A 19,242-nucleotide genomic window follows, 5' to 3' on the forward strand; every position below is an offset into this window, starting at 1 on the left:
GTACTGTGAGTCGCCTAAGACAGCACTACAGCGAGACAGGACGGACAGCTGATCATCCTCGCAGTGGCAGACCACGTGTAACAACACCTGTACAGGATCGGTACATCCGAACATCACACCTGCGCGACAGGTACAGGATGGTAACAACTGCCCGAGTTACACCAGGAATGCACAATCCCTCCATCAGTGCTCAGACTGTCTTCAATAGGCTGAGAGAGGCTGGACTGAGGGCTTGTAGGCCTGTTGTAAGGCAGGTCCTCACCAGACATCACCGGCAACAATGTCGCTTATGGGCACAAACCCATCGTCACTGGACCAGACAGGAATGGCAAAAAGTGCTCTTCACTGACGAGTCGCGGTTTTGTCTCACCAGGGGTGATGGTCGGATTTGCTTTTATCGCCGAAGGAATGAGCATTACACCGAGGCCTGTACTCTGGAGCGGGATCGATTTGGTGGTGGAGGGTCCATCATGGTCTGGGGCGGTGTGTCACAGCATCATCGGACTGAGCTTGTCGTCATTGCAGGCAATCTCAACGCTGTGCGTTACAGGGAAGACATCCTCCTCCCTCATGTGGTACCCTTCCTGCAGGCTGATCCTGACATCCAGCCAAACTGATCGATCTGTGTGTGATTTCCTGCAAGACAGGAACGTCAGTGTTCTGCCATGGCCAGCGAAGAGCCCAGATCTCAATCCCATTGAGCACGTCTGGGACCTGTTGGATCGGAGGGTGAGGGCTAGGGCCCCCAGAAATGTCCGGGAACTTGCAGGTGTCTTGGTGGAAGAGTGGGGTAACATCTCACAGCAAGAACTGGCAAATCTGGTGCAGTCCATGAGGAGGAGATGCACTGCAGTACTTAATGCAGCTGGTGGCCACACCAGATACTGACTGTTACTTTTGATTTTGACCCCCCCCCCCCTTTGTTCAGGGACACATTATTCCAGTTCTGTTAGTCACATGTCTGTGGAACTTGTTCAGTTTATGTCTGTTGTTGAATCTTGTTATGGTCATACAAATATTTACACGTTAAATTTGCTGAAAATAAACGCAGTTGACAGTGAGAGGACGTTTCTTTTTTTTGCTGAGTTTATATGGACAGACGTACGCATGTATGCCTTGTCCCGGATTATGGCTGAGACAGCGTCTTGGTGTGATGGGAAGAAAACATCAGCCTCTCCACTGGTCCTCCAGTCTGGCCTGAACTCAACCAGAATCCTAGACGGCGTTAGAGGACAGAAGAAGTGACAGAAGGCAGAATCAGAATCAAAGTTCAGAATCTTTTTTTTTTACATTTTTTTTTTTACATTTAATTATATATATTTAACTACTCAAGTCAGTTAAGAACAAATTCTTATTTACAATGACAGCCTACACCGGCCAAACCCAGACGACGCTGGGCCAATTGTGCACCGCCCTATGGGACTCCCAATCACAGCCGGATGTGATACAGCCTGGATCTTGAGTGTGGGTTTTACAGAAAGTCATCATTTGTTCAAAGTTCTCTGACGCTAGTGAGCACGGTCTCGCTCTGAGACGGCACGGTGGTGGAAGCCATGATAATAGTACCTGAACGATGTCATCTCCTGTGGTTAGGAAGGGCAGTCCTGTCATGACCAAAGTGTCGAGGCAGAGAAGACACCTGACGACCCTGAAACAAACTACCATGGAACGTCCATTGATAGGTTTGCCCTCCGTGCATTTTCATCACAGCAGTCCAATCAATGCTAAAGGACATGACACAGAAAACAGTCTGTCTCACCATGTCTGGGTGGGGGGGGGGAGGGGGGCTGTGCTGCAGGTCTGTCTGCCTGCCTGCCTGCCTGCCTGTCTGTCTGTCTGTCTGTCTGTCTGTCTGTCTGGGGGGCTGTGCTGCAGGTCTGCCTGGTTGTCTGTCTAGAGATTGCCCTCCTCAACAGCAGCAGCAGTAGGTTCAGGCTCCTACATGATACTCTGTTCCCTGTACCCATCATGAGGTTGCTACAACCTAGTCTACGAATGAAAGTTTATAACGTAGGTGCACACAGGTCAAGAGAACAATTAGACTAATCAAGGTGACAGACAGTGACACATCAAATCTAAATCAAATGTATTTATAAAGCCCTTCTTAGATAAGCTGATATCTCAAAGTGCTGAACAGAAACCCAGCCTAAAACCCCAAACAGCAAGCAATGCAGATGTAGAAGCAACACATTCAATACCTCCTTGCACACATCTATCTGATCTAGGGTGTAATCATTAGTCCAACAGTTGGAATCGAGATTGGACAAATGCAGGTATGTTTATCCCCGTTTCATTCTGTTTGTTTCCATTTAAGAAACGTTTTTCAACAGAATCGGCGGAATGAATACACCCCCAATCACAGTTCACTTTAGTAGCAGCCACGTACAAACAACGTGATCATTGGATAATTCCTTCTCGCATCTACCTGCTCTCCTCGCCCCTTTTCCCTTCGCTTGAGGACTTCAGTGCACAACACATCAGCTGTCTGTGACCAGGTGAAAAAACCTTTCCAACATAAACGCTAACCGCTACACTGATTTAGGATCAGAATTGGACACTATCGTTGTCGCCATATAGCTAGCGTCATAGTCAACACAGCTACTAGAACTAACGAGTTAGTAAACCTGATACAATCGTGCAGTACAGTATACAGTTAACAAGCAGTGTAGCATAGTTACACCGGCGGGCCCCGGTGGCAATAAATGAATAAAGCTTACCTTGACTTGGAAGAGTTCCAGTGTTGGAACGCCATAGCCAACTAGCTAACATAGCATCCCTCTCTGTTTGACTAGGCTAAACTAGCTAGCTGCATTGTCTAGCTAAGTGGAAAAAGATACTACAAAATATAGCTAGCTCTCTCTTTTTGCTTCTCCTTCATTTTTTAAATAAATAAATTTGTTCAAAACTGTTAAGCTATTGTCTTTCTCTCTCTTTGAGCCAACTACTCACCACATTTTATGCACTGCAGTGCTAGCTCGCTGTAGCTTATGCTTTCAGTACTAGATTAATTCTCTGATCCTTTGATTGGGTGGACAACATGTCAGTTCATGCTGCAAGAGCTCTGATAGGTTGGAGGACAACCTCCGGAAGTTGTCATAATTACTGTGTAAGTCTATGGAAGGGGGTGAGAACCATAAGCCTCCTAGGTTTTGTGTAGAAGTCAATGTAGCCAGAGGAGGATGGAAGCTAGCTGTCCTCCAGCTACACCATGGTGCTACCCTACAGAGTGCTGTTGAGGCTACTGTAGACCTTCATTGCAAAACAGTTTATTTTAATAAATTATTTGGTGATGTGAGTATTTTGTATAGTATATTTATTATTCTGTAATTCACTGAGGAGGATGGTCCTCCCCTTTCTCCTCTGAGGAGCCTCCAGTGCAACAGACTCCGCCTCCCTCCGACCTCACTCGTCCTACTCGGGAACACGTCGATGTACCTGAGGATCATGGGTAAAGGTCAAACGTTAAAATATGTGTTGTCTATGATAATGAGTCTAGTGACAGCAGTCAGCTCTGAACGTGGGTTTATTGATAAACAAGAAAGCGTTTAAACCTAATCCATTACAAAAGCTGTTTTTAAAGCGTTGAGGGCTCCTTCCTGTTTCCGATGAACTCTGTCTCTGATCAGGGCCTTGTCAGCCTGCTCCTCCTGGATTAGGAACTAGACATAGACCAGTAACTCAGGGGAGGTCTGTTACTAGAGTCACCCTGGCCTCCGCCACACCCAGACCTGAAAAGAGACAAGGGGAGCAGCTTAACTTGGGTGGGGACATGATAGTTCCATACTGTATAGGCTGAAACCAACTGTTATGATTTACATTCCCTACAAAGACAGAAGAGTTGGCTACAGCCCTTACCGTACGGAACTAGGAAGGACATACCACCACCACAGGTGTTCTGTTATCAATCTAAATCTGGAAATAACAGCATATTTACAGAAGGGAAGTGTTGTAAACTAGGCCTGTTGTTAAGTATCCTACCAGATTTACAGAAGGGAAGTGTTGTAAACTAGGCCTGTTGTTAAGTATCCTACCAGATTTACAGAAGGGAAGTGTTGTAACCTAGGCCTGTTGTTAAGTATCCTACCAGATTTACAGAAGGGAAGTGTTGTAAACGAGGCCTGTTCTAAAGTATCCTACCAGATTTACAGAAGGGAAGTGTTGTAAACTAGGCCTGTTGTTATTAAGTATCCTACCAGATTTACAGAAGGGAAGTGTTGTAAACTAGGCCTGTTGTTAAGTATCCTACCAGATTTACAGAAGGGAAGTGTTGTAAACTAGGCCTGTGTAACGGTTGTCGTCGGGAATAGAGGACCAAAACGCAGCAGGAATGTGGATGCTCATCTTGTTATTTATTTTAAAATAAAGAGAACACCAAAATAACAAAAACGAAGAACTCACGAACAATAAAACAGTCTTGTCATGCTCACACAGGCAAAACAAGAAACAATCTCCCACAACACTACACCAAACAATTACCCATATATAGGACTCTCAATCAGAGGCAACGAGAAAGCACCTGCCTCCAATTGAGAGTCCAACCCCCCATTAACCTACACATAGAAATACCACAAACCAGAAAGAACATAGAAATACAAAACTTAGAACATAGACCAAAAGCCGGAAATAATAAATCAAACACCCTACTACATAAACCACCACCCCGAAACACATAAACAAAATACCCTCTGCCACGTCCTGACCAAACTACAATAACAAATAACCCTTATACTGGTCAGGACGTGACAGCCTGTTAAGTATCCTACACAATTATGATTATGATGTAATTTGTCTGAGAGTTCCATCATGGTTTTAGGAATATCCATTACACCCCCACCCCCCCCCCCCCCCCCCTTCAGCAAATCCTGACTGTACCAATAAAATGGTTCCCCATCCCCACAGACGATCATATTGTCTCTGACGGCGTTTGCCTTCATTCCCCTCTCAGTGGGAGTGACGGCCACATTCAGTTTAGTCATTACATCTCAACCCAACAAGTTTACGTGATCCCGTGTGGCTCAGTTGGTAGAGCATGGTGTTTGCAACGCCAGGGTTGTGGGTTCGATTCCCACGGGGGGACCAGTACGAAAAAGAAAAAAAAATGTATGAAATGTATCCATTCACTACTGTAAGTCGCTCTGGATAAGAGCGTCTGCTAAATGACTAAAATGTTAAATGTTTAGATATTAGAACAGGGACTGTGGCTTCTCCCCCAGATGACTCATGTTTCAGGGTTATAGGAGCGGATAACTGTTCTATGAATTGATGTCCTGATGCTGATCGTACTATTATCTGTTCCTCATTACTTTTTATCCCTTTGGGAGCCTTCGTCTGCACAGATTGCTGTGCGACAAGCCTCAGTATCACACAGAAATGTGATTCTCTTTCCCATTACTGTTAGTGTCAAATAGGGTTTCTGCTCCTGTTATAATGCCAAATCAATCGTAGCCAATTCAAGAACTTCACAATCACTGTTTTTTTAACCAAATCCTGGAAATCCTCCTTCCCTTCACTAGAGTCTACTCCCCTGCTCCCCTTACTTAGTCATGCCTCCTCTTCCTCCTCCTCCTCTGAGTCTGGCTGTGGGCGCCTGACCTTCTTCTCTCTGTATTTGCTAACACCCCCTCTCTTGCCTCTCCTGTCTTTGTTATTTTTACAGTCTCTGTGATTATGGCCTACTTTATTGCAGTGTTTACACGGCTCCTCACATTCTCTAGCGAAATGTCTTGTCTCGCCACAATTGTAACATCTATTTCCCCCTTTCTCTCCTGCCTTGCTATTCTTTCTTTCCCTGTCACCTCTACCCTTCCCTGCAATCTCTCCTAGAGTGGCCATCAAATACTCCGCTCTCTTCCGTTCCTTCTTTTCTCTCTCACTTTTCCCGTGCTGCTCATAGTGGACTGCATATCTCTTTACTTCCCTCAGATCTGCTAGCCCCCTCCCTACGAGGTTCTGTTTGATGCCACGGCTTATCTCGGGACGCATTCCACTGAGGAAAGCAATTTTTTAATTGCTGATAATACGGAGCATCAAATCCATCCACTACCGGGGGTTCTATTAACCCACTATTGGCGTTGGACACGTCCTTTAATCTCTCTAGGTATTGGCTTATAGTCTCACTGTCTGCTTGTTTACACTCGTGGACCTTGGAGAAATCTGCATGTCGGTGATAGTGGTCCCTCAGATTATTACACAGCTGTGTGATTTTCTCGACATATTGTCCATCTCTCGCCCAGGGCACTACTACCAAATCACCATTTCCTGGTACCCAATTTCCCCGAACTGCTGCCCAATCTTTTCCCACCAGCTGTCTAACTGCTCTCTCTACTTCACCCGTGTTAAATTTAAAGCTGGCTGCCAGAGCCTCCAAAACTCTCTTGAACCCATCCATTCCTGCCTTGGGATGTCCTACCCCTTCTACTGCCCTGGCGACATCCCTCTGAGTCCATGCTCTATATACCTCTAGTGTCGGCCCCTGTCCTTCGTCCCCAGCTCGGGGGTTAGGTAAGGCTATCAGAGGGTACTGTCTGACTGCTCTCTCCTTCTCCTCTATCCATTCAGAATCATCCCCACTTTCCTCTTGTCTATCCCTATCCGGACTTTGGTTATGGGAAACGAGTCTACTGAGGACTCTGGGTCGTGCAGCACCACTAACACGCTCTCTTCCCTTAGTTCCCATCTTTCTCCCTTCGTCTGTTTCTATCCACTTTCTCAATAAAGTTGCTAAATCCTGTCCTCCTTTCTGTGTCTCTTCCTCTCTACCTCCCTCGGCTCTCTGAGGACCAGCATATGGGGGGAAGGGGGTAACGGGACGGGCGGTGTGATTGCCTCCGTCTCACTACCACCACCTCGTTATCTAGGTTTTCCCGCCACCCCTGGTCTGCCAGGGAGGGGTATAATTTGGGCTTAGGTGGTGTCTCTGTGGGAGCCGTGGGAGTCCTCTCTGTCTGCTCCTGGAAACCTAATTCTTCCTCCTTAGTAGCTCCCTTTCTCTTGGCCCCCTCCGCTGTTTTTCTAGCTTCAGCCAGCCAAACACGAGCGGTATCGGAGGCCTTCTGTTCGTTGCTTCTCTATGTTATCCCCACAGACCCTCTTTATTTGTTTAATCATTGATTCCAGTTTTTCTATATTTAAACATCCATCAAATTCGTACTTCTTCCTCCATTTCGGGCCAAAATAGATGTTTCTTTTATCTTTTCCCAGCATAAAACGCTCATCTCCGGTTAATACCGGGATCCCCTTAGAGGATTTACTACCCATGTTCGTTTAATTACTATCGCAGTTATTATGCTTCTTCTCACAAAATATATATACCTTGCTATTAACTTCAATGTGTGTGCTTTCTACCGTTATTATCCTTAACCTCTTTTGAAAATACCCACCGTTAATCTTTCCTAGAATTTCAGAATAATTATTTGTATGAATCCTGATACATTATTTATATCTGACACGTATACGACCATGAATAATATTTATTTTTATGACATTCCTTGCGACTTTTGACTGGTTAATATATCTATTTCACACACAAATAATTATCTTCTTATTCTATGTGCTTTTTAAAACTCTGATTTAATTACTTCTATGGTGGATCTCTTACCTACTGGTAATTTCCTCTTGGATCACAGAATAATTACTTTTATGACTTTTTGATAGATTATTGGGTCTCGCATGTATCCAACAATAAGATATTACCCAGAGGTTTTAAGGCCCTGGTCAACAGCCCATTTTTGCGTTGTTACTTATGGCTTTTGACTGGTCAATATATCTATCTCACACGCAATTATCCTCTTACCCCTGTGGAAATGTCCCAATGTGTCTATGTGTCTTCTTCTACCTACTGTTCATTTCCTCTAGGATCTTAGAATAATTACTTTTATGACTTTTGATAGATTTTATTAGGTCTCACATGTATGGTTTTTGACCCTCTTATCCATCTCACACGCAATCATCCTCTTACCCCTGTGGAAATTTCCCAATGTGTAACCTCTATGTGTTGCTATGTGTATCTCTTTCTTGAAACTTTATCTATAGAGGTGACTTTTGATCGGACATTAGGTTGCATACGTCTACGTCTACAAGCTATTTTCCAGGGGTCGTAAAACCCTAGTTAACAGCCGATTTTTCTGTCGTTCCTTGCAATTATTGACTCGTTAATATCACGTATCTCACTCCGCTATTTTAGGTCTCTCTTCTCCCATGGATAATCATACCTATCTTTGCGCCTCCGGAAGATCTGACCATCCCCTCCTAGATGTATTCAGACAGGCGATCTATATTAATGTAATCATGTCTCTGACCTCCTCCCTCATAATTACATTACTATATTTCGCCTTCCAATTTACGTTTCCTGCCGATGTCTTTCCACCAATTTTACGTTTTAGGTACTCAACATTTAGCTAGTTTATATTGGTAGTGGCCACAGATACCGTGGAATCATTTCGGACCCCTCCTCTTCCTGTTTGGATTTATACCCGATTCCTATCTTCCATTTGCACAGAATACTTGGTTCCCTTTAAAACATTTTTTTTCCCCACACAAAATCCTAAAGACAGGTCACCAGATATAAACTCCTTCGGATATACCAGCGTCTAACACCCAGAGTACATTAAAATCCTTTATAAACACTCCCGCCTTTCACTCTCACGTCACTCAATTCAACATTTAATGCAATCATACAGGTGCTATCCCCCAAATCCGTGAATAAAGAGCACTGACCTTATTTTTTTTGTAGCTGAGGTTTCAATGTTGGTAGGATCTCGTCACCGCTTCTGTCGTTCGCCAGTTCGCCAGCGGCCTGTAAGGGGCCAGATCTTTAATCTATGAACCCTCAGCCGCCCGTTTCGGTGTCGCCACGGAACGACAGGAGCAGGTATTGAGTTCCGGCTCGAAGGACCAAGCTGTCATGGGAATTTTCGAATCCCCCATGATAATAATGAACAATCAATAAGCCTTGACTAATCCCCAAGGTTTGTAAGACACTGGGTTAATAATAATAATTAGGCAAGGACTCGGCTTTCTGCAAAAGGTCTGTACAGTTTATTCAGAGAACGTTCTGAAGTACATTACACAAAGAAGTTAATTTTATGCTCACTCCCCGCTTACGCACATACCTCCACACAAACAGTAGATATCCTACGCACATCCATACACACGAACAGTAGGTGAATTGTATCCCTCCCCGGACTTCTCACCACTGTTAATCACTACCCAGCGCTGCCTATTCCTTTCCCCCGAGATTAGGGGAACCTTGAAGGTTACTCCCTGTTTGTTCCAAGCCTCTTCAGGTCGGGGTCACACACATGTCTACAGTTCCCTTAGGCCCACTAACACACACACACATACACACAGACACATTTCTCCCCCTTCCGGGTCTCTACTAGACCTTATGGGACTTACGTTCAGTACTTTCATTATTCATTACACATGCTACATAACTACTAATTACTAATTGGTTACGTGACAGGGTCAGATTCTTTATTCATTTACCTTTATTATATAATTCTCTTATCATGACAGTAAAGGGTTTTTGGGGGGGGGGGTACATTTTAAGGAGCTCCTTTAGCACCTCGGACTCAGTGACTGCCTGCAGGGAGAAACTTTGTAGCGGGGCAGGGGAAAAAGAGGGAGGAGCATCTGGTATAGTCACATTGGAAGGGGTGGGAGGATGAGGAAATGTTCGACAGGCAAGGAGGCATGGCTGAGTGAAATAGGAATCCTGACTTAATGAAGTGGTGATTAAAGAGCTCAGCCATGTGCTTCTTGTCAGTAACAACCACATCATCAACTTTAATGGACATGAGCAGCTGTGAGGAGGAGGGTTAATTCTCCAGGTCTTTAACCGTTTTCCAGAACTTGTTGGGGTTAGACCCAAACAGAGAACTGCTCCTTAAACTTTGGCCTTCCGGATAACCTGAGTGCACTTATTTTTCATTTGCCTGAACGAGAGCCAGTCAGCCTGAGTATGCATGTGCCGAGCCTTTCACCAAATGGAATTCTTGAGGTGGACTAACAGCCAGATCATGGTCAAGCCAGGGGCTGAAGCTGTTTTTAATTCTCATTTTCTTTATGGGGGCGTGTTCATTAACAAAACCACTGAAAAAAAGTGTCCCGTGTCAGAATTTCCACAACAGAGTTCAGTCCAAGCGTAAAGTTTTTTAGCAAGCGTCTAAGACAAGTCAGGACAGGTCATGTCACTGAGCAGCCATTACAAACACAGGCTATGAAACAGTGATCACTAAGGTCATTACAGAAAACACCAGACTGATACCTATCAGGATTATTTGTGAGGATAACATCAAGGAGAGTAGCCTTTTCTGGGTGTTGGGAGTCATACAAGAGCACCTCCTCCCAGCTGCCCACTGCACTGAGGCTAGGTAACACTGTTACCACCGATAAATCCACTATAATTGAGAATTTCAATAAGCATTTCTCTACGGCTGGCCATGCTTTCCACCTGGCTACCACTACTCGGTCAACAGCACTGCACCCCCCACAGCAACTCGCCCAAACCTTACCCATTTCTCCTTCTCCCAAATCCAGTCAGCTGATGTTCTGAAAGAGCGGCAAAATCTGGACCCCTACAAATCAGCCGGGCTAGACAATCTGGACCCTTTCTAAAATTATCTGCCGAAATTGTTGCAACCCCTATTACTAGCCTGTTCAACCTCTCTTTCGTGTCGTCTGATATTCCCAAAGATTGGAAAGCAGCTGCAGTCATCCCCCTCTTCAAAGGGGGGGACACTCTTGACCCAAACTGCTACAGACCTATATCAATCCAACCCTGCCTCTTTAAAGTCTTCGAAAGCCAAGTCAACAAACAGATTACCAACCATTTCGAATCCCACCGCACCTTCTCCGCTATGCAATCTGGTTTCAGAGCTGGTCATGGGTGCACCTCAGCCACACTCAAGGTCCTAAACGATATCTTAACCGCCATCGATAAGAAACCGCCGTATTCATTGACCTGGCCAAGGCTTTCGACTCTGTCAATCACCACATCCTCATCGGCAGACTCAACAGCCTTGGTTTCTCAAATGATTGCCTCGCCTGGTTCACCAACTACTTCTCTGATAGAGTTCAGTGTGTCAAATCGGAGGGCCTGTTGTCCGGACCTCTGACAGTCTCTATGGGGGTGCCACAGGGTTCAATTCTTGGGCCGACTCTTTTCTCTGTATACATCAATGATGTCGCTCTTGCTGCTGGTGAGTCTCTGATCCCCCTCTACGCAGACGACACCATTCTGTATACTTCTGGCCCTTCTTTGGACACTGTGTTAACTACCCTCCAGACGAGCTTCAATGTAATACAACTCTCCTTCCGTGGCCTCCAACTGCTCTTAAATACAAGTAAAACTAAATGCATGCTCTTCAACCGATCGCTGCCTGCACCTGCCCGCCCGTCCAGGATCACTACTCTGGACGGTTCTGACTTAGAATATGTGGACAACTACAAATACCTAGGTGTCTGGTTAGACTGTAAACTCTCCTTCCAAACTCACATCAAACATCTCCAATCCAAAGTTAAATCTAGAATTGGCTTCCTATTTCGCAACAAAGCATCTTTCACTCATGCTGCCAAACATACCCTCGTAAAACTGACCATCCTACCGATCCTCGACTTCGGCAATGTCATTTACAAAATAGCCTCCAATACCCAACTCAATAAATTGGATGCAGTCTATCACAGTGCCATCCGTTTTGTCACCAAAGCCCCATATACTACCCACCACTGCGACCTGTATGCTCTCGTTGGCTGGCCCTCGCTTCATACTCGTCGCCAAACCCACTGGTTCCAGGTCATCTACAAGACCCTGCTAGGTAAAGTTCCCCCTTATCTCAGTTCACTGGTCACGATAACAACACCCACCCGTAGCACGCGGTCCAGCAGGTATATCTCTCTGGTCACCCCCAAAGCCAATTCCTCCTTTGGCTGCCTTTCCTTCCAATTCTCTGCTGCCAATGACTGGAACGAATTTCAAAAATCGCTGAAGCTGGAGACTTATATTTCCCTCACTAACTTTAAACATCAGCTGTACATGGCCCATCTGTAAATAGCCCACCCAATCTACCTACCTCATCCCCATATTGTTTTTATTTACTTTCTGCTCTTTTGCACACCAGTATTTCTACTTGCACATCATCATCTGCTCATCTATAACTCCAGTGTTAATCTGCTAAAGTGCAATTACTTCGCTACTATGGCCTATTTATTGCCTTGCCTCCTCACGCCATTTGCGCACACTGTATATAGACTTTCTTTTTTTCTACTGCATTATTGACTGTATGTTTGTTTATTCCATGTGTAACTCTGTGTTGTTGTTTTTGTCGCACTGCTTTGCTTTATCTTGGCCAGGTCGCAGTTGTAAATGAGAACTTGTTCTCAACTAGCCTACTTGATTAAATAAAGGTGAAATAAAAAATACCATATTTTACAGCAATTTCATCAGGTAACATGAATACAAAGCCGGTGAGAGGTGGTTAGAATAGGATCGGAGGCCAAGAGTCCATGTAACCAATAAAGAGTCAGAGTCCCGAGTGTGGGAAGAAATAGTCAACAAAGCACACACACGTCATGAGGCAAAAAAGCACAAAGCACAATAAAGGAATATAATGACTTGGGGCCATTGTACGTTCAGAGTCACTCGCCCCAACAAGATACCTTGAGAGAGTAGCTCTCTGAGTCCAGTAGGACAGATCGCCAGGAGGCAGATTCTGATCCGGCAATTCTGAATATTTTTAAAAAACGGTGCTTTATCATTTCGCAATAAAGGTGGCCTCTGTCTCTCACACTGCACACTGCTCCAGTTCTAACAGCTGTTTTCAGATTTCTCCACAAGTTTTCAATGGAATTTAGATCTGGACTTATTGCTGGCCACTTCAGAACAATCCAGCGTTTTGTCTTGTACCATTCCTGGGTGCTTTTTTTGAAGTGTGTTTGGGGTCATTGTCCTGTTGGAAGACACATGACTTTCGATGGAGACCCAGCTTTTTGACACTGGGTCGGACATTGCTCTCCGTAATGCCTTGGCATTCTCCTGGTTTCATTATGTCATGCACACAGGGTTCAAGCCACCCAGTGTCAGAGGTAGCAAAACAACCTCAAAACATCTCTGAACCTCCATGTTTGACTGTAGGGAAGGTGTTTATTTTCTTTGAAGGCTTCATTTTGTTTTCTGTAAACATAGAGATGGTGTGCTTTACCAAAATAGCTCTAATTTGGTATCATTTGTCCACAGGACATTCTACTAGAAGGATTTTGGCATGTTCAGGTGTGTTTTGGCATATTACAGTCAGGCTTCCTTATGTCTCTCAGCAGTGGGGTCCTCCTGGGTCTCCTACCATATAACCCCCTTCCATTGGGTTGGCGATGGATGGTGCGAGTTGAAACTGTCGTACCTTGTGACTGAAGGTCAGTTTGAATCTGTGTGGCAGTTTATCGAGGATTACTTTATCCTATCCCAGGTATTCCTTAAAGAGGTGGGGTTTCAGGTGTCTCCGGAAGGTGGTGATTGACTCCGCTGTCCTGGCGTCGTGAGGGACAATGAGTCATTTTCTCTATTCAAACTGGTTGAATTAGTGATTTTTTTATATTGCAGGCACCTGCAACTCACCACAGGTGAGTTCGAATCCAAAGTAAAGGAAAATCACCTGCTTAAAATCTAATTATTTCTAACTACTTCTAGAAGGTGCCAATAATATCATCCAGGCCATTTTAGGATTTCTGTGTGGAATAAGCTAACATTTAGTAAATTATTCAGATTTTTTTGTTTAACGGTACACTGAAGACATTTATTTTTAATGTAACCTTTTATTTAACTAGGCAATTCAGTTAAGAGCAACTTTTTATTTATAATGACGGCCTAGCCCGGCTGACACTGGGCCAATTGTGCGCCGCTCTATGGGACCCCCAATCACGGCCGGATATGACGCAGCCTGGATACGAACCAGGGACTGTAGTGACGCCTCTTACACTGAGATGCAGTGCCTTGGACCGCTGAACCAGGGACTGTAGTGTCGCCTCCAGCCGCTGAACCAGGGTCTGTAGTGACGCCTCTAGCACTGAGATGCAGTGCCTTGGACCGCTGCGCCACTCTGAGACATACATATGTGTATACCAAAATATTTTTAAAATTTCAACAGTTTTCTGGAAGAAATTGTGCATTATTTAAAAATATTTGAGGGACTCCAGTGTTGAGGGTCAGCGTGGCGGATGTGTTGTTGCCTGCCCTCACCATCTGGGGCGGCCCGTCAGGAAGTCCAGGATCCAGTTACAGATGGAGGTGTTCAGTCCTTAGGGACCCTTAGCTTTGAGGGCATTATGGTGTTAAATGCTGAGCCTTAGTCTATGAACAGCATTCAAATTTCTTGTGAAATTTGTGAATCATGTTTTACAGGAACCCAAAAAAATTATTCCCCCTACCCACAGCATAATATTAATGCAACCACAAACTGTTTCCATTAGTTACCACAGCCACAACGTCAAAATGGAATTTATGGTAAAAAAAATTAATGAACACAAAGTGTGTTTTTTGGTCTTTATGCCTAACCCGAACCTTTAATAATGTTTGCAGTGTGTTTAGGTTTAGAAACAGATTTTAGAGAAGCGAAATGGTAGAAATATGGTAGAAATAGGCGGGGTGTATGACTTTGTGGCTGTGCTGAACTACTGACGACGCGAGCCATCATTGGCTCAACGCTGCTGTCAATCAAATCTGCAACGATTGCATCAGTTAGTGACGAAACTTCCGCCCAATATCCGGTACGAGATCTATCCGGTGAACCGGTTCAGTTAACGCCATATAGAAATATATATATTTACCGGTATAGTCATCGTATAATGGCTGAAAAGAGTATGGCGGAGCAAATGAAGGAGTTGAAAGTTGACGAAGGGAAACAGGTAGCGTGGCTATTTGCTAAGTTTCTTTGCGTACCATCACGTATGTAGTCATTGTTGACCTGAAGCTAAGCTAACTAGCTAACTGTTAGCCAAGCTGATACATATGACAGCAAGCTATCGTTAGCAAGGGCTTTACTCCTATATATATATATATATATATAGTATCACGGTTTTTCAAATAATTATTCCTTATCTTAAACATTCCAGTTAGCTATTTAATACTCTCTTCTCTTGCTGAAACATAGTTATTCAGTAAACGTTGATGAAATACCACTACCGAATTTCCTTGTTGAATGAAATGAGCACATGCGGTCGGTCGTTGTATTTCATTAACGTTTATTGAAAAACTAGACATTTCAGCAAAGAAAGACACGCAACTACAAAGGACAAACACAAATGTTTTATAGTATAGACCTTTGACTTATCGTTGTAGTCGGAGCTAGATTCCATGCCTTTGGCCACGTTCATAATGAACGTACCTCTGTTAGAATGACTCGTAGTTTGGGCGTTATGTTCTTTAATTCTCGCCAAACTAACTAGTTGTGTCAACATCAGTCTCCACCTTGTTTGCACAGCAGGTTTGACTGCTCTGTGTGGCCTAGCTAATGTAATTAAATGCACTGTAACTCTGTGTTTCTGTCGCACTGCTTTGCTTTATCTTGGCCAGGTCGCAAATGAGAACTTGTTCTCAACTAGCCTACCTGGTTAAATAAAGGTGAAATAAAATAAATATAAATAGTTAGTTATGACTAAAAGGAGCTAACCACACCCATTATCTGACTTTTGTTCAGGGAGGAGGAGGAGGTAAAGATGGAGAGAAGAAGAAGAAGAAGGCTGCAGCGGGAGACGCTGGTGGGAAGACAGAGGTAAGTGGAGGAGTAGAAGGCAGTCACTGTCTCAATCTCTCCTTCTGTCCGTCTCTCCTCTAGCGGTCCCCTCCACTGTAGATTAAGGGGCTGTCTTGGTCCACACAGCTCAAGACTTCTCTCCTTTCTCCTCTAGCTGTCTATTCACTCACTTCCACTCTCTCCCCCACGCCCGTCGGTTCACTCACTCTCTCTCTCCCCCACGCCCGTCGGTTCACTCACTCTCTCTCTCCCCCACGCCCGTCGGTTCACTCACTCACTCTCTCCCCCACGCCCGTCGGTTCACTCACTCACTCTCTCCCCCACGCCCGTCGGTTCACTCACTCACTCTCTCTCCCCCACGCCCGTCGGTTCACTCACTCTCTCTCCCCCACGCCCGTCGGTTCACTCACTCTCTCTCCCCCACGCCCGTCGGTTCACTTACTCTCTCTCCCCCACGCCCGTCGGTTCACTTACTCTCTCTCCCCCGCGCCCGTCCGTTCACTTACGGTCTCTCACTTCTCTCCACCCCCCTGTCCATTCTCACTCTCTATTCACCAGACTGAAGGATTCACTCTCTCCGTTCTTCCCCCTCTAGCTGTCCCCTCCTCCTGGGTACGTGGAGGAGCGTCTGTCCCTGTACACCAAACTGAAGGAGGAGCATGATGCTCTGATGGCAGAGAGGGCAGAGAAGGACAGTAAACCCATCAAGGTGACTCTGCCAGATGGGAAGGTGGTGGAGGCTGAGTCCTGGAAGACCACACCCTACCAGGTGGCTGCTGGCATCAGGTGAGACAGTCCCTTTACCTACCTTAACCCTACCATAGGGCTAGTCCCCTTACCTACCTTAACCCTACCATAGGGCAGGGCTATATGGCCTAAAAATTATATCTCCATTTCTTCAAACCTATGGGCTATTCTTGCTATATATCTCGATTTTTGAAAAGTTCTCTAAATACATTTTGTTGCACAATTAAAGATCAATACACTGCGTTACAAATAATCCAATGAGTTGAGCGCTTGTATTCATACCTAGTATAAATATTAACCTTCCACAACCATAAGACCCGTAAATAATGTCATTATTTTATCAAAAAAGTTGACCTGTATTTTTGCGGTTTGCTGATCTGGTTTTCTAGTCTGTATATCAAAATGCTCTTTTCTGATTCAAATGTACCACTGATTCTGTTGGTTCAAACCGCAACTGCATAAAGCGAGTTGAAACTGCTTCCTGTCAGAGAGGAAGAAGTGATATTTAGTCTCTGTGAGTGGCAGGAGGAGGGGCTTGGGGTCTGTCTGTGAGTGGCAGGAGGAGGGGCTTGGGGTCTGTCTGTGAGTGGCAGGAGGAGGGGCTTGGGGTCTGTCTGTGAGTGGCAGGAGGAGGGGCTTGGGGTCTGTCTGTGAGTGGCAGGAGGAGGGGCTTGGGGTCTGTCTGTGAGTGGCAGGAGGAGGGGCTTGGGGTCTGTCTGAGTGGCAGGAGGAGGGGCTTGGGGTCTGTCTGAGTGGCAGGAGGAGGGGCTTGGGGTCTGTCTGAGTGGCAGGAGGAGGGGCTTGGGGTCTGTCTGTGAGTGGCAGGAGGAGGGGCTTGGGGGGTCTGTCTGTCTGTGAGTGGCAGGAGGAGGGGCTTGGGGGGTCTGTCTGTGTGTGAGTGGCAGGAGGAGGGGCTTGGGGTCTGTCTGTGTGTGAGTGGCAGGAGGAGGGGCTTGGGGTCTGTCTGTGTGTGAGTGGCAGGAGGAGGGGCTTGGGGTCTGTCTGTGTGTGAGTGGCAGGAGGAGGGGCTTGGGGTCTGTCTGTGTGTGAGTGGCAGGAGGAGGGGCTTGGGGTCTGTCTGTGTGTGTGTGGCAGGAGGAGGGGCTTGGGGTCTGTCTGTGTGTGAGTGGCAGGAGGAGGGGCTTGGGGTCTGTCTGTGTGTGAGTGGCAGGAGGAGGGGCTTGGGGTCTGTCTGTGTGTGAGTGGCAGGAGGAGGGGCTTGGGGTCTGTCTGTGTGTGAGTGGCAGGAGGAGGGGCTTGGGGTCTGTCTGTCTGTGTGTGAGTGGCAGGAGGAGGGGCTTGGGGCCTGTCTGTCTGTGTGTGAGTGGCAGGAGGAGGGGCTTGGGGCCTGTCTGTCTGTGTGTGAGTGGCAGGAGGAGGGGCTTGGGGCCTGTCTGTCTGTGTGTGAGTGGCAGGAGGAGGGGCTTGGGGCCTGTCTGTCTGTGTGTGAGTGGCAGGAGGAGGGGCTTGGGGTCTGTCTGTGTGTGAGTGGCAGGAGGAGGGGCTTGGGGTCTGTCTGTGTGTGAGTGGCAGGAGGAGGGGCTTGGGGTCTGTCTGTGTGTGAGTGGCAGGAGGAGGGGCTTGGGGTCTGTCTGTGTGTGAGTGGCAAGAGGAGGGGCTTGGGGTCTGTCTGTGTGTGAGTGGCAGGAGGAGGGGCTTGGGGTCTGTCTGTGTGTGTGAGTGGCAGGAGGAGGGGCTTGGGGCCTGTCTGTGTGTGTGAGTGGCAGGAGGAGGGGCTTGGGGTCTGTCTGTGTGTGAGTGGCAGGAGGAGGGGCTTGGGGTCTGTCTGTGTGTGTGAGTGGCAGGAGGAGGGGCTTGGGGTCTGTCTGTGTGTGTGAGTGGCAGGAGGAGGGGCTTGGGGTCTGTCTGTGTGTGTGAGTGGCAGGAGGAGGGGCTTGGGGCCTGTCTGTGTGTGTGAGTGGCAGGAGGAGGGGCTTGGGGTCTGTCTGTGTGTGAGTGGCAAGAGGAGGGGCTTGGGGTCTGTCTGTGTGTGAGTGGCAGGAGGAGGGGCTTGGGGTCTGTCTGTGTGTGTGAGTGGCAGGAGGAGGGGCTTGGGGTCTGTCTGTGTGTGTGAGTGGCAGGAGGAGGGGCTTGGGGCCTGTCTGTGTGTGTGAGTGGCAGGAGGAGGGGCTTGGGGTCTGTCTGTGTGTGAGTGGCAAGAGGAGGGGCTTGGGGTCTGTCTGTGTGTGAGTGGCAGGAGGAGGGGCTTGGGGTCCGTCTGTGTGTGAGTGGCAGGAGGAGGGGCTTGGGGTCCGTCTGTGTGTGAGTGGCAGGAGGAGGGGCTTGGGGTCCGTCTGTGTGTGAGTGGCAGGAGGAGGGGCTTGGGGTCCGTCTGTGTGTGAGTGGCAGGAGGAGGGGCTTGGGGCCTGTCTGTGTGTGTGTGGCAGGAGGAGGGGCTTGGGGTCTGTCTGTGTGTGAGTGGCAGGAGGAGGGGCTTGGGGTCTGTCTGTGTGTGAGTGGCAGGAGGAGGGGCTTGGGGCCTGTCTGTGTGTGTGAGTGGCAGGAGGAGGGGCTTGGGGTCTGTCTGTGTGTGTGAGTGGCAGGAGGAGGGGCTTGGGGCCTGTCTGTGTGTGTGAGTGGCAGGAGGAGGGGCTTGGGGTCTGTCTGTGTGTGTGAGTGGCAGGAGGAGGGGCTTGGGGCCTGTCTGTGTGTGTGAGTGGCAGGAGGAGGGGCTTGGGGCCTGTGTCTGTGTGTGAGTGGCAGGAGGAGGGGCTTGGGGTCTGTCTGTGTGTGTGAGTGGCAGGAGGAGGGG

At 47.0% G+C, this 19,242-nt stretch overlaps 1 protein-coding gene across 1 annotated transcript in view; it reads left to right on the top strand.

The window, feature by feature from the left end:
* Nucleotides 1-14,737: 14,737 nt before the first annotated feature.
* tars1 (threonyl-tRNA synthetase 1) overlaps nt 14,738-19,242 on the top strand; it is a 69,154-nt gene continuing 64,649 nt past the window's right edge. The window contains exons 1-3 of the mRNA XM_082968762.1: nt 14,738-14,895; nt 15,687-15,761; nt 16,339-16,529. Of these exons, the coding sequence (XP_082824888.1) occupies nt 14,836-14,895; nt 15,687-15,761; nt 16,339-16,529 (326 nt within the window). The 5' untranslated portion in view covers nt 14,738-14,835. The remainder of the gene's footprint in view (nt 14,896-15,686; nt 15,762-16,338; nt 16,530-19,242) is intronic.

This window comes from Salmo salar, chromosome 24, assembly GCF_965601325.2.
Source record: "Salmo salar chromosome 24, fSalSal1, whole genome shotgun sequence".
NCBI classification, from domain to species: domain Eukaryota; kingdom Metazoa; phylum Chordata; class Actinopteri; order Salmoniformes; family Salmonidae; genus Salmo; species Salmo salar.